The sequence below is a fragment of the Lepisosteus oculatus genome, chromosome 22, assembly GCF_040954835.1.
Source record: "Lepisosteus oculatus isolate fLepOcu1 chromosome 22, fLepOcu1.hap2, whole genome shotgun sequence".
Taxonomy (NCBI): domain Eukaryota; kingdom Metazoa; phylum Chordata; class Actinopteri; order Semionotiformes; family Lepisosteidae; genus Lepisosteus; species Lepisosteus oculatus.
This window is the reverse complement of record NC_090717.1, coordinates 4,767,847-4,781,431: the sequence shown is the minus strand read 5'-3', so window position 1 is coordinate 4,781,431 and position 13,585 is coordinate 4,767,847. Positions and strand designations below refer to the sequence as shown.

The following is a 13,585-nucleotide window of genomic DNA, read 5'->3' as shown; positions in this document are numbered from 1 at the left end:
TAAAACAGTTCAGTTCTTGTCTGATGGAATAGGACATACCTTAAAGTCAAAAAGTGCATGAAGTTGCTCTTATGCATGTAGACTGATCCCAGCAAAAAAAAATGTCATAACCTGGTGACCAGTATATAAAATGTTTCCTAATATAGTGCCCAATTTTAGCATATCTCTTAATGCAAGTTATACACCTTTAAATATATTCCTTAGTCCACACTGGGTAGAAATTGTGTCAGTGTAGAATCTTTAGTATTTTTCATATGGAACTTCTTTAGGATCAATATTTCCCCATCTCATATTTCTATTTCTCAAGTGTTAGCTTCTTGCATGCTGTCACTCTGCTCTTCTCCATGTTGAGCATCATCAGCCAGATGTCTTTCCAAGCCACTGCATGAAGATAAACGTCTGTAAAGTGATATAACTACAATGATTTAATCATTCAGTGGAGACAATAAAATGCCTTTCAACTTTGGATAATGATTCCAGTTTATCTGGTCTTTACTAAATGAATAAATTTATTATGTTCACCTAAAGGTGTAAAAATAAATCTCTCAAGAGCAGTCTGAACAATCTGTCTTGCAGGATTCATTTCTAATGGAAAAAATAGTGCCCCTCTTAAAAATAAATGAACACACATATCTGTTATTAATAAGAAAACAATGAACTACAGTGAACTTTTGCTGCCATCTTGTGGCTGTACTGTGAACAAGAACAGGCCTTTCTCTTGGGTTTTACTGATTAGCAGTCAAAATAAAAAGCAAAACCCAGCGGACTGTTGATTTACCAATCCATTTAACTTTTTTTGCAATACAGCCCCAGACAACCACCTCTGTCATGTCATGCCAACAAACTGTGTAGTCAAGATGTCTTCATCATTTTCCCCAGCCATGTTTCAGTTATTCTGGTGTCCTCATACAATCCTGTTAATGCAGTAGCATTAAGTTCTTGCATTTTACTCCTTTTGCTTCTATCACTAAGGTATTCTTTTTAAGAATGGGTCTGTTATTTACATTTGTTCGTCGTGTTGCCCAGGACCTTTTTACCTCAGTAGACATTTTAATACCTGTCCCCCAGTTCACTAGTTTAAATATTCCTCAACTACTCTAAATATGGACTTCCCCTAAAACACTGGTGCCCCTCCGGTTCATGTGCAAGCCATCTTACTTAAACCCAAACTCCCCTTGTCTGCACTGCTCTTTCAGCCACACATTAAACCTTCGTATTTTTCTCTAGCCTTCATGGGATTGCATGTGGAATGGATACAATTCCTGAAAAGACGTTGCAGACATTCAGTCACTTTGTTTTTAAAGCCTACCGTTTCCCGTGTCTACAGTCTACATAGTCTAGAAACTGGACTGGCCAATTCACCTACTCTGGCACCAAGATGCCAACACACAATACAAGGCTCCTTATTGCTCATGTAGCCTGTACTAATATCAATAGACTGTACTTTGAATATCTAATATTGATATCGGCCAGCAGCCATATCACCCTGCAACTCACAACTGGCAACCCACTGGAGCTCAGCAGGTGTGAGCCTGGTCACTGCCTGGATGGGAGACCTCCTGAGAAAAACTAAGGTTGCAGCTGGAAGACGTGTTAGTGGGACCAGCAGGGGGTGCTCACCCCCTGGTCCATGTGGGTCCTAATGCCCCAGTATAGTGACGGGCGCTGTCCTTCGGATGACACATAAAACCAAGGTCCTGACTCTCTGTGGTCATTAAAAATCCCAGGGCATTTCTCGATAAGAGTAGGGGTGTAACCCTGGCGTCCTGGCCAAATTTCCCATTGGCCCCTCCTAATAATCCCCATCTCTGAACTGGCTTCATCACTCTGTTCTCCTCCCCACTGAGAGCTGATGTGTGGGGAGTGGACTGGCACACTCTGGCTGCTGTCACATCATCCAGGTGGAGCTGCACACTGGTGGTGGAGGAGGGGAGTCCCCATTACCTGTAAAGCGCTTTGAGTGGAGTGTCCAGTGGGTGGAGTGGGCCCCAGGGTACGTGGGGTTCATCACTCTGCATATTTTCCTCCAGGATGTCAGGATGTAGACCCGTGTCCAGTTCGAGCTACCAACTGCTGGGCAAAGCTAGCTCTAGGGAGGTCTCCCCTGAATGGTGTGCACTCACATCCCCGTGGCAGTGCCCAGGGGTACCTCTCTAGTCTGAATCTTCCTGTGTTTCAATGGAGCTCAGCAAACTGGCCCGACGCCCAAAGATACTGGACTCTGGCTACTCAACCAGCTGACAGTATATATACACAGACATTATCTTCCTGGAAGTCTTCCACCCTGAATCTAATCATCCTGCACACTAAACACTGTAGTGGCCTCATTGCTATTCCTTTTAGTCTGCTTGTTAAAACCCCTTAAATTATTCAATAAACACCCAATCCACCAAAAAAGTACATTTTTGTGATTACGTTTCTGGTTTTGAAAATGGGCCTTTATCTTTAGTTCATTCAGTGCAACTCGTCACATGTCTCCAACCCATCTGTTTTCTGTTAAATTAAAAACATTCCTCAGTCATGAGCAATTCATTTCCTGTTATCCCGAAACAGAGAGGAAAAGTCTTTTTCGGTTTTGTTACTAGAGACCCCTTTACGTTGGTCTTGAATTGAAAATAATTTCCAAAAATAGATTTACAAAGAAGAAGTTGGCACTAAAAATAAAAGTTAATGTTACAGCAAATGTTTCCCCTGAGATCCTGCGATTCAGTTGAAAGGAAGACACCAAAACTGTATCTTTTCAAGTATTGCTTAAGAAAAGGGCATCCACTTAATTGAATGACTGCTGGACTGTGGGAAAAACACAGTGCTCACATTGAAGAGAAAGGCATTGTGTATAACTGCAAATATGACTCTGCCACTGCTATAACCACAGCACATCATTTCAGAAATCTATGCAGAGGTGCCTTGCTGGAGTTTTAAAATTTTCGCACTCAACAAGTCCTCTGTTACTGCAAGATAGGAGCAATTACTATTGCAATGGGAAACTGTTATTCTAATGGTATTATACATTTATGTGTGGGCTTCAAAACTGTGAGCATTAGATTATACAGGCTTTAGCTCTAAATGTCCAGATTATAAAAACAAATTCCTCAACAACGATGCTGATTGTTAAGCTTTTACAAATGCTGACCTCTGCGTTGGTCAGATCTTTGTACGGGACCTTTCTGCTGGACAATACAAAGTTTAAAAAGCACAAGCACTGCTCTAGTACTGTGGTACGCAGTGTATATAAACGCAGCGTTACATAAAGAGGGTGGAGGGAGAAAAAGCTACATATCTATTCATACGTATCGGTAATAATGGTTTTATTTCTCATCTGATGTAATTCACCACTGCAAAGAGCAGTAAAGGTGGAGAGATTATTATGCATGACCACGTGTATATAACTAAAGTGCATCTGAAGCAAAATAATTAATCCTCCACTATCACACTAATCCTGAGCACGAGTTTCAGACTCATTATTTAGCAACACCTGTTGCATGCTGTTTTTTTTTTTGCAACGTACAACTACTAAGTCATGTGTTGGAATAAAGATGAGCAATGAACCAGCTATTGGTTGAAAGCATGCATACCAAAAATTACGAAAGGCGCCTTGTATCAGACTCACCTCACAACTAAACTCCATCTCAGCGTCCATAGTGATAATTCTTACGTTAAAGGTTTTTATCTGTTTTCTTCTCAGAGACTTCAAACCCATCCTGGATGCTATAGCACTCGCCATTGTGAATGGACGTTCTATATCTAATTTTAATTTGTTTTCATGTAAAGTTATTTTTTGCACTGCTTCAGTTTAAAATGCACCCCACGTAAAAACGTTTTGCTTGCAGAACGTCATTCGTCTTGAATGAAACATTATTCCCTCATAAGCCCCAACTAAAGCAAAAAAAAAAAGATAAAAACTTATTTCCGAAAAAAGTCAAATTTGCAGAGTTCTTTTTAAAAAAAACTACAACGTGGGGATGTTCCAAATCCAAACTCAGGTCATCATTTTAGCGCAGGCAGATTGTAGAAGACTACATTTATCAAAGTCCCCAGCCAAAAAAGAAAAACCCTTGATTGAATTACTTTAAATCATCAGCTTTCTGATGATTAAATATCATCAGTTACTTCACAGGCACAATATTCAGACGTGCTCATTCCGGTGTTACGGTTTTCATTGTAATGATGTCACTCAAACCTGGACGTGGCAACAAAAGGCTCAATATTTAGTGTTAATTTTTGTTTCTCGTACCTATGTTAAGACCCTTTAAAAGCAGCAACACGAACTCGGGCGCGCACGCATGAACCTTTTTGTAGTCCTACTTATGAGTGCATTTTCAATTTACAGCTTCCTTATTGACATCCCAACCCATGCAGATATCTTTCATAAACTGTCCAGTTTCATGTTTCTTCCCCTTTCTTTAGCTAGGGTAGGAAGCTACAGCTGCTCGAAGACTACGAAGGGACTTCTGTGATACGTCCAGTTGCAGTAAATTATTTTCTCTTGAAGAAATGCTTTCCCACTAGTACATTCCAGAAGTTCCTCATCTCAGATTTTCGAATACAGTAAAACATTATATTCCACTGGGGCGGGGACGGACTCAACCCCTATCTTTATTTATTTTGTTTCCTCTTGAGGCGTAACTTTTCGAAACACTCCTGGTGAACGATTACAAAGTTGCAAATGCAAGACAAAGCCACAACACAACCCGTGAGCCTGTTCCAGAGGAGGCCCCTACCATCGACCTCTGTAAACGCGATTGGTTTATTTTGTCCAATTTAAATACATAATTCCGGGAAAGCGTATCTATAGGCTAGATCGTGGATGACGTTTTCCCAAACAATCCCAAAATGAGGATTTTCATTGACGCGTATGGTGTTACTTGTTCACTCGTAGCACCGCCCAACAGCCACATCATTCACTATTCATTGGATAATAGTTGAAGATGGATGATGTTGATTGGAGGAAAATTTACTTAGGACCAACCCCTTTATCCGTTAGGGTGCGTCATAAAAGAACATAACTTTCTTTCAATATTCTGGCTTTTAATATCATGCGGATACATGTTAATTCGTATTCAATTCCTACTAATTTGTTTTGAATTTTTATGTTATTCAACACCCAAGAAACTCTTGTTTAGAACTTCATGTCAAATGAGGAGTTTGTGCTCAAATGAGGAGACAGAAACTCTTGTTGTGTAATTAATTCTATAGTAATTTACTATTTATAACAACATTATGTATTGAATACGCAGAATTATTAACTGGTTTGTCGATCTAAATGATTAATTCGAACTAAAATATGACATGGTTTCAAGTGTTGCTACCTATACGTTTAAATTTAAATCTTTAGATATGATTTATGCTTAAAACAATAAAATAAATTAAAATTAAATTAAACAAATGTATATTAAATCAATAGGTCACTCTAAAAGAAATCTTTTATGGATGGGATCCTTAACATTTTTTATAATCTTCCAATACTATTCTAATACTATGTGTGTAACATATGTATTATTTATGTTTAGTTTTAAATACTAATAATAATGTTTTGATTTACATTATTGTGGATTAGTGATAATTTGGAGATGTTCCCTCGGAGAATGTCAAAGCTCGGCCCAGCTGTACAGCCGCACTGGAGTGGTCTTCGCAGTGAGGTCACTGGAGTAAACAGGGAAGATGGCTACTTCGGCTGCTGGAGATGGGCACTCGGGATTAAACGGAAAGGTGTCCGAGGCAAGCGGGAAAAAACTAACCGACCTACCGGCTGAATTGCTGGAATACATTTTGTGTTTCCCCGTCTTGAACAATCGTGATATTGCCAATGTCTCTTGCGCTTGCAAGCGATTGCACGATGTCTGTCATGGAAGAGGAAAGGTTTGGGAGCATCAATATAAACTCAGGTGAAAAAAGAAAAAACCCTCCCAGAATACTTTCATTAGACGTTATCCATTGACGCACTTTTAAATGTGTAGCAGTAGAACGTTTTTTTTTGTCAAATTGCTGAACTGACGTGAAGGGATTCGGCGAACAGTCACTGCGGCTGTCACAACTGCGAGAGCCTGAAATTTGTGCTAATGCATGTAAAAACGAAAATGGAGAAATATTTTACCGCAATTGTGAAATCATACAGCCCCGATCAAAGACTCCGCTTGCTTACACTTTCGTAAAAAAAGCATGCACGGTTGAATACATCTTTCGACCTTGAATAATTTAAGTATATTTTAGATGACGTAATTTATTATTTATTTTTATGCTCTCATTCATTCATTGGCTATCCCTCATGTATTTCTGTTTACCCCGAGGGGATTCTGAATGCTGCAAGGCTGAAATATGTCACGCTTCTCTCTGTCTACAGCTGGTTTCGTTAGAAAACTGCAAATCCATACTAACTGCCTGACTAATAGTGGACTATTGCACATATTTTCAGAAATCTGCGGAGCCAGGAAGTAGATTAAAAGACAAATCATGTTAAGATTAGGGCACTTCAGAATTACAAGCACTACGCACAAGCATCAGATTTATATGGTACTCTGCACATAGTCTCCAAACAGCGCTAGAACCGGGAAGCATTTCAATAAGTTTGTTTTGAATGTATGACATATACAGGCACGGAATTATATCACAGATATCACGAGACCTATGCTCCCCATTAAAACCCTTTTTATTAAATGTTGAATCTCACAGACTTTTCATTCCAGTTGTCTGGCAAACACGGAGTTTTGACAGTTTGAGGTAACCTCACATTTATTCTTAGATGGCCCGGATTGCTGAAGCATTATCCTCAGACAGAATCCCATGACTGGTTGAAAGAGTACAGAAAGCGGTATGTTGTTGGCCTACAGATCAGAAGAACAGTGGAGTCGTTTTCCAAGAGATTTTTTGCAGAAGTAGTAAGTACCTTTTGTGTTTTTATTCGTGCCTTACACTGATTTTAAACTGAATTGCTTAGATAGCTACATGAGTTTTTGAGGTCTGTTTTTCACCCCATCAGACACAAACTTAACAGGAGGAATTAAAATACATTGTTTCACATGTAATGTGAAACGGCCCCCTAGAAAGAATTCATTCAGAGCTCCTTGGTGGTTAATGAATTAGAATTTAAGTACTGATCATGAATGGCTGTGAGATAGAGGGAGAATGACTTACTTAACGGGGCAGCACAGTAATTCTGGACTCAGTCCTGTACTGGAGCACCTGTCTAGGTGGAGTTTACATGTTCATCTGAGTGTTCTCCGGACTTTCAGTGGTATTCAAAGAAATGCAGGATGTGTCTTTTACTGGCTTTCCTTTTCCTTTCTAATAGTGTGTCCTTGTCCTACAGAAGGTGTCTTTTACTGCCTCCTCTTACGCTGCTACATGTGTTTCGCATTGCTAGGATGGTAAGCACGTGGCTTGCGCTATAACACTAACCCAGTGATCTGTAACAGCCTTGCATTGGTCAGGTTCTGGGGGACAGCTTCACCGAGATCGAGTCTTTGGGGGCCCCTGAACATTTCTGCGAAGATGAGCTCATCTCAATATTAAACTCAGACAGAAGGTGGGTGGCAAATAATACTGAGACTTTCCTGTAATCCTGTTTTCCACTCTAGACTTTTCCTAGCTAACTTTGGTCACTAGCCTTTTCCCTATTTTTAATTCCTGCCAGGTAATAAAAAATGATATTTGAGTTCTCTGATATTACATTTTCCTAGTGAAACATTTGCTGGTCAGACTTTCAACTGAATGTAGTGGTTTTCAGAAGGCTTACTAAATAGACATTGTATAGATCTGTCTTGTAAACTTTTAATGTTTTGGAAGAGAACCGATTCTGTCAGAAAGACTAGATATTCAACAGTGCTTCTACATCCATAAATAAACATTTTTGCATGAAATTATGAGTAGCCTAAATGTGGTGTTTTTCATGGAATTCTGTCATTTTCCATCTCCTTTCCTGTCCTCTGGCTTTCAGGAAGAACTTGACATTGAAGTACTATGCAAAGAAAATCCTGTATTTTCTCCGACAGCAAAACATCCTGAAAAGTTTGAAGAGCTTCCTTGCCAGACCCCCAGAGCAACAGTCCACTATAGAGGGTGAGTACAGGGCCTGAAGCAGACATGCTTCTGACATAAATGCAGATTCCAGATGTGAATCCTGTTACTTTCAAATGACTTTGTCAGAATATGTCTTATGCCATTATGTTCTAAAACAGCATTGGCACCCAAGCAAGTAACTTTTAAAATACTTTTTATATTCTTTTAAGAACCACAAAACTCTAAAATATTCTGACTTGAATTTTATTCTATATTTCTTGTTTTATCCGAGTTCTGAACTCGTTTTATTTTGGTGCATCATTTAAGCCATATAGGGCGACACAGCAAAATGGGTTATTTTTTCTTACCAGGTCAGTCGTCTGCATAGGTCCAGCCCAGAAGGCAATGTGGCTTTCTTCATTGCTGACTGGCTTGGTGTCTTCTTTCAGGTGCAGTACTGGTAGACCAGTACTGTAACCCTCTTGCAGACGTGTCCCTGCAGTCCATCTCAACTCAGCTGGACGAGATTGTGGACAAGATCAAGAAAACACTTCAGATTAAAAATCCTTCGCACCCCAGCTTGAGAGCAACTGAAGGTAAGCATGTCTTCTCTGTAGAGCAATCCGTTTCTCGAGGAGTCATTAGTGTGTTTTGTCTGTAGAGCAATCAATTTGTCAAGGATTCCTCTACAATGAAAACATCGATCATTTTAGTGATGTAATATTTTAAATGCAGATAATGTGTAATTACAACTGCACGAACCTTAGCATGTAATATTTATTCCTTTTGGCATTGCACAGTGAGCTTTGCTGGTGAGCCCTTGTGTGTCAGTCTGAGCCTCTCCCACTGACTGTGTTTAGATGATGGGTCCCTGATTGACGATTTTGAGCAACAGAGACAAGTGGTGTGTGCTCTAAACTCTGTCCTCTACGATCAACTTCAATATAAAGGCAATGAGTGTGACTATTACAACCCTCTCAACTCATACCTTCACCAGGTAAAGTCCAGGATTTATGCATAAAGAATAACCTTTTCAGAAAAGCAAGGTGATCTGTTGATGCTGCAGATGCACACCTAGCAATAAGCAATCCCACACAATAATTTCATGTCTAGTCAAGGTGCCTGTTTTCGCATATACTGTGCTGCAGTATCTAATTAAATCTGAATAACAGATACTGTATTTGATTACAAGTGGCAGAAGGTATAAAAATTGTATGTCTGATGCAAAGTGTGTAATGGTTAATGGCCTCATTAAAGCAAGTTCAATACAGTCTCTGTTTTGAGATTATTAAGAATACGTGCTTGGAGACGTATGATCCTGCAATGAGTAATGCTGGGATCAAAAGAACTGGATATGTGTTTTGATATTTAGATAGGACTGTTTGCAAATACCGAATGAGGCAGGCATTATTATAATTTGGGTTATTTCACACCATTATTTTGTGTTTTGTTCAGTTTATTCAGACTGATTATTGTGACACTAAGGTACTTTACAAAAACTTTCAAGTTATCTCCAACCTTTTACCATTATTTTGTTGTGTGTGTCAGAAGATGGGTCCTGTCTTGTTTTTAAAAAAAATTAGGGCATCAGCATGTGTGCCAAATGAAAGCTTTATGAGAAGAAAAAATAGAAATTGATTTCTCCAGTTGTGGTTATCAATGTGTGGCTTGTTCAGATCAGTATATAAATAAAAATCTTCATCTACAACTGTTAAACTAGGAAGCTACATCTATTTTGTTATTCCTGAAGATATGTATTTTGTTGCCATGAGTTTAGGTTTCCATTAACAGATCTGCCTCCTTCCAGGTGCTAATTCGTAGGACTGGCATTCCCATCAGCCTCTCTGTTTTGTACTTAACACTAGCAAGGAAGTTAGGAGTAAAATTAGAACCCGTGAACTTCCCCAATCACTTCCTTCTCCGATGGTGCCAACAACATCAAGGGTAAGTGGAGGAAGAGAATACCTTTGGACAACAAGCATATCCAGGCCATCTTTTAAAAACCGTCAGTTCACATTGTGGACCACAATACTGTTCTTGTGTAACAGTTCACTTAATTTTCACAATAATACATCATCTGACATCATAAAACTTGGGTCATTTACTAAAATAAGATGTTGTTTTTTTTAAAAGTGGCTTTAAAATTGCCATTTTAAACTGAATACGAGACTATCTGTGCTTACAGATTTTCATTTGTGTCATCCTAGGAAGCCTGATATCTATGATTATGTTTACATTGACACTTTTGGGAAAGGAAAGCAACTGACAGCAAAGGAATGTGAATACCTCATTGGTCACCAGGTGACGTCAGACTATTACTGCGCAGTCAGCACCACAGAAGTGCTGCTAAGAATGGTGGGAAATCTTCTGAACATTGGCAAGCGAGGGTGAGATTACCAATAACCAGTAAGAATGAGTTACTTCTTGTCATCACTATCTCTTTTATTGAGCATACCTCTGTGTTGTGTTCTGTGCTTTCACAGAGAAGGCAATGAGAAATCCTACCAGCTTTTGAGAGACTCCCTTGATCTCTACCTCACCATTAACCCTGATAATGTGCAGTACTTGCTCCTGCAGGCCAGGCTGTACTTCCACTTGGGCATCTGGCCTGAGAAGGTAGGAAAGATCCTCTCGTAATCCGAACGGCATCGCCTATGTTTTCTTTTGCACCACAAAGGAAACAGTTCTCAGTTATGGGTTGATAAATCTCAAGAAAAAATATGGTGGTGACTGAAGAAGCAAGAGAGTCCACTAATCAAAACTGAACAATCTTCCCATCAGATCTTGAAATGGCTTGTTTCATTTGTCAGGCAATCAGGATGTGACCGCTGTCTCGGTCTGTCTCTCAGGTCCTGGATATTCTGCAGCACATCCAGGCCCTGGACCCCTCACAGCACGGCGCAGTGGGGTACCTGGTGCAGCACACGCTGGAGCACATTCAGCATAAGAGGCACCCCGCCGAGCCCGAGATCAAGAAGCGCACAGACCCTGTGCACCATGAAGTGGAGTTCTCCGTGGGGCTCATCATGAAACACAAACGGTGGGCCTGGCTGCCTTTTGTGTACGCCAGGGTGCGTACTGCTCTTTCACCATCTACCACCAGGACACATCAGGGTGCACTGTTGTTAGCACAGCAGGTGGGAAAAGACACCACAATCCATACACATCTCTTTATCTCTTTCCACCTATCACATTCCTAACACCATGTTCTAATCTCTTAATGGTGTGAAGAGAAACCTACTGGATTGCAGCCCTGGAAGATCACTAGTATACAATAATAACCCAAATACTCCCGGAAGACTGGCCCAAATGAAGACAAGACTATCTTGGAGGAAGTGGGCTTACCTAATTAATATAGTGTTTTACCTGAATAACAAACCACCTTGTTGATATGGAACAAGTAAAGGTTTATTCCATGCTGAAAAGAGAAGAAAAGAAACGCAACGTTTCGGCTGTGGAGCCTTCTTCGGGCCCAAAGAAGGCTCCACAGTCGAAACGTTGTGTTTCTTTTCTTCTCTTTTCAGCATGGAATAAACTTTTACTTGTTCCTTTGCAGCCTACGCATGCTGACGCAACTCCCTTCTTGAACACCATGTTGATATGGTCATTTTTGAGCCTGTGATATGATGTTTTTCTTCTAGATCAGGGTACAGCTGTGTGATTTATGGCTGGGATCCCAAGTGCATGATGAGCATGGAATGGATTACCACGATGAGGGTCCATCAGCTGGCAAAAGGACCCAACCAACCTTTCTACAATGTCCTGGTCCAGGATGGCACGTGTCGATATGCAGCGCAGGGTAATGGTTCTCCCTCTTATTTGCAATCTGTTGTCCTGGACAGGAGAGTTCCAAGCTGAAAAGCTCCGTTTCCAGTTGTAGTTCATTGGAGTTTAGCCATGGGTCAGAAAATTCTCCAGACACAGCCACCCTTGTGTGAAGGAGGATAAGCATGCAGACTTAAACTTTTTTTTGTGCCAGTTGCTGTCAGAAAAAATGTTTAAAGAAGTTAAATATATTCTTATCTTTATGTGCTGTCTTTTTTTCTGCTGAAGGAAATCAAAAATACATGGGAGAAAACATCCCCAGAAGGAGAGGAGGGATGATTTGTTAATTGCAAGACTCTTGTTTTTTAAAGAAAAGAATCGCTCACCAGTGGAATCCTATCATCAAGCACTGTGTGAATGTCGTATGGGTCAAAGTTGAGACGTAGCCTAAGCATTGTAATATTATTACTGCAATGAGAAAAAAACAGAAATTGCTACTTATACATTTGATAAAAGAATAAGGACCAGGGCATCTCAGCAGTCAATTTCTCTTTTCTCCTTACACTAGAAAACCTGGAATTCCACCCCTCTCCACTGGAAATTGGACATCCGGAAATTGGACGATACTTTGCCGAATTCTCAGACACCCATTACACCGCTAACGAGGAGCTCCAGACACGTTATCCAGAAGACACAGCTGAGACTCTTCGAACTGTACCAGAGCAGTATAACAAACTGAACACTAACTCAGGGCATGAGGAAGGAACAGATCCACAGCTATGCAGTTCGCTGAAAGTTTAGCGCTGTCACTGCGGTTTAACACTTTGTGCCGAGACCTACATTAGTCAGGCTTCAAGCCACTTGCCAAGAATACGTTACCTTCCAACCTTAAAACCATCCCTCCTTTTTCCCCAATCCCTTACAAGGAAAGAAATTAAGAATGTTGCTTCTGCAAGACAGCGATGTTACACTTGAATATACTCACTTTGACCTTCCTGGGTTAACTTTTCTGTAAATTTACAAGTAAAGATCTGTAGTTAAAAATGAGCAAGGGCTTTTGTGTTTTGTCCATATGCTGCCAAAAGAAATATGAAAGGTGATTTACTTTCCAATTAATAGTACTGAATTGTTAGCCATTTATTGTATGGGCACAAATGTGAAATTGATATATTCTTTTGTAACGCAAGATGATTTTGTCAGCTAAAAAATTCTGAAACAGATTTCAGTTAATGTAAGCAAATATTAAACTGGTGTTCATTTTAAAGGTGTTAAGTCCATTTTGAGGTGAGAATAACTTTTATCACATTTTTATTGTGTTGATTCTTTCTAAATGTGTTTGACTGGGTATTCTGCACAGCATTTAAGAATGCCTAATCCTTTTTTAATTACTGATTAATGTGATACAAAATGATTTTATCTGGTTTAGGTTTCCACTACATGTATGTTGCACTGATCATAATTTTAAAATGTCATTTAGTGCAGTTTATAAAACATAACACCAGGTGGCAGCAAAGAGGGAAACAAATCGAGAATTACGAACAAGTTTAATATCTAATACTACCATTATATGCTTTTACAACTTATCAACAGTCCAGAAATAAGGAGAGAAAGGAGTTTGGAAACTTTGGACATTACATCAGGTTGCTCTAGTGCCATAATATGCAGAAATAAATGACCACTTAAAAGTTTTTTTATATATATATAATTAGTCGTAAATATTGATGGAAGTGTGGTAGAGGGAACAGAACACAGAGCAGTATAGCAATTGCTTTTTCAGTTACATTGATCTGTTCAAAGGAAGAACAGTTTTGTCTTTTCTTGCATC

At 39.7% G+C, this 13,585-nt stretch overlaps 2 protein-coding genes across 4 annotated transcripts in view; one reads left to right on the top strand and one right to left on the bottom strand.

The window, feature by feature from the left end:
- nf2a (NF2, moesin-ezrin-radixin like (MERLIN) tumor suppressor a) overlaps nt 1-4,796 on the bottom strand; it is a 28,408-nt gene extending 23,612 nt beyond the window's left edge. Inside the window, exon 1 of the mRNA XM_006640186.3 lies at nt 3,611-4,796. Coding sequence (XP_006640249.1) covers nt 3,611-3,724 — 114 coding nt within the window. The 5' untranslated portion in view covers nt 3,725-4,796. The remainder of the gene's footprint in view (nt 1-3,610) is intronic.
- A 797-nt stretch (nt 4,797-5,593) lies between these two features.
- On the top strand, nt 5,594-12,807 carry fbxo21 (F-box protein 21). 3 transcript variants are annotated; one of them, XM_069182206.1, is made up of 12 exons: nt 5,594-5,885; nt 6,740-6,875; nt 7,428-7,522; nt 7,934-8,055; nt 8,445-8,591; nt 8,856-8,992; nt 9,803-9,939; nt 10,203-10,382; nt 10,479-10,611; nt 10,845-11,035; nt 11,637-11,794; nt 12,329-12,807. In XM_069182206.1, exons 1-12 carry the CDS (start codon nt 5,662-5,664, stop codon nt 12,559-12,561), a joined length of 1,893 nt encoding a protein of 630 aa, XP_069038307.1. In that variant the 5' UTR covers nt 5,594-5,661; the 3' UTR covers nt 12,562-12,807. The 3 variants fall into 3 exon arrangements, with proteins under 3 accessions (XP_069038307.1, XP_069038306.1, XP_069038308.1); XM_069182205.1 differs by having other exon boundaries at nt 7,413-7,522; XM_069182207.1 differs by having other exon boundaries at nt 7,413-7,522; nt 10,845-11,066; nt 12,329-12,514.
- Nucleotides 12,808-13,585: the final 778 nt, after the last annotated feature.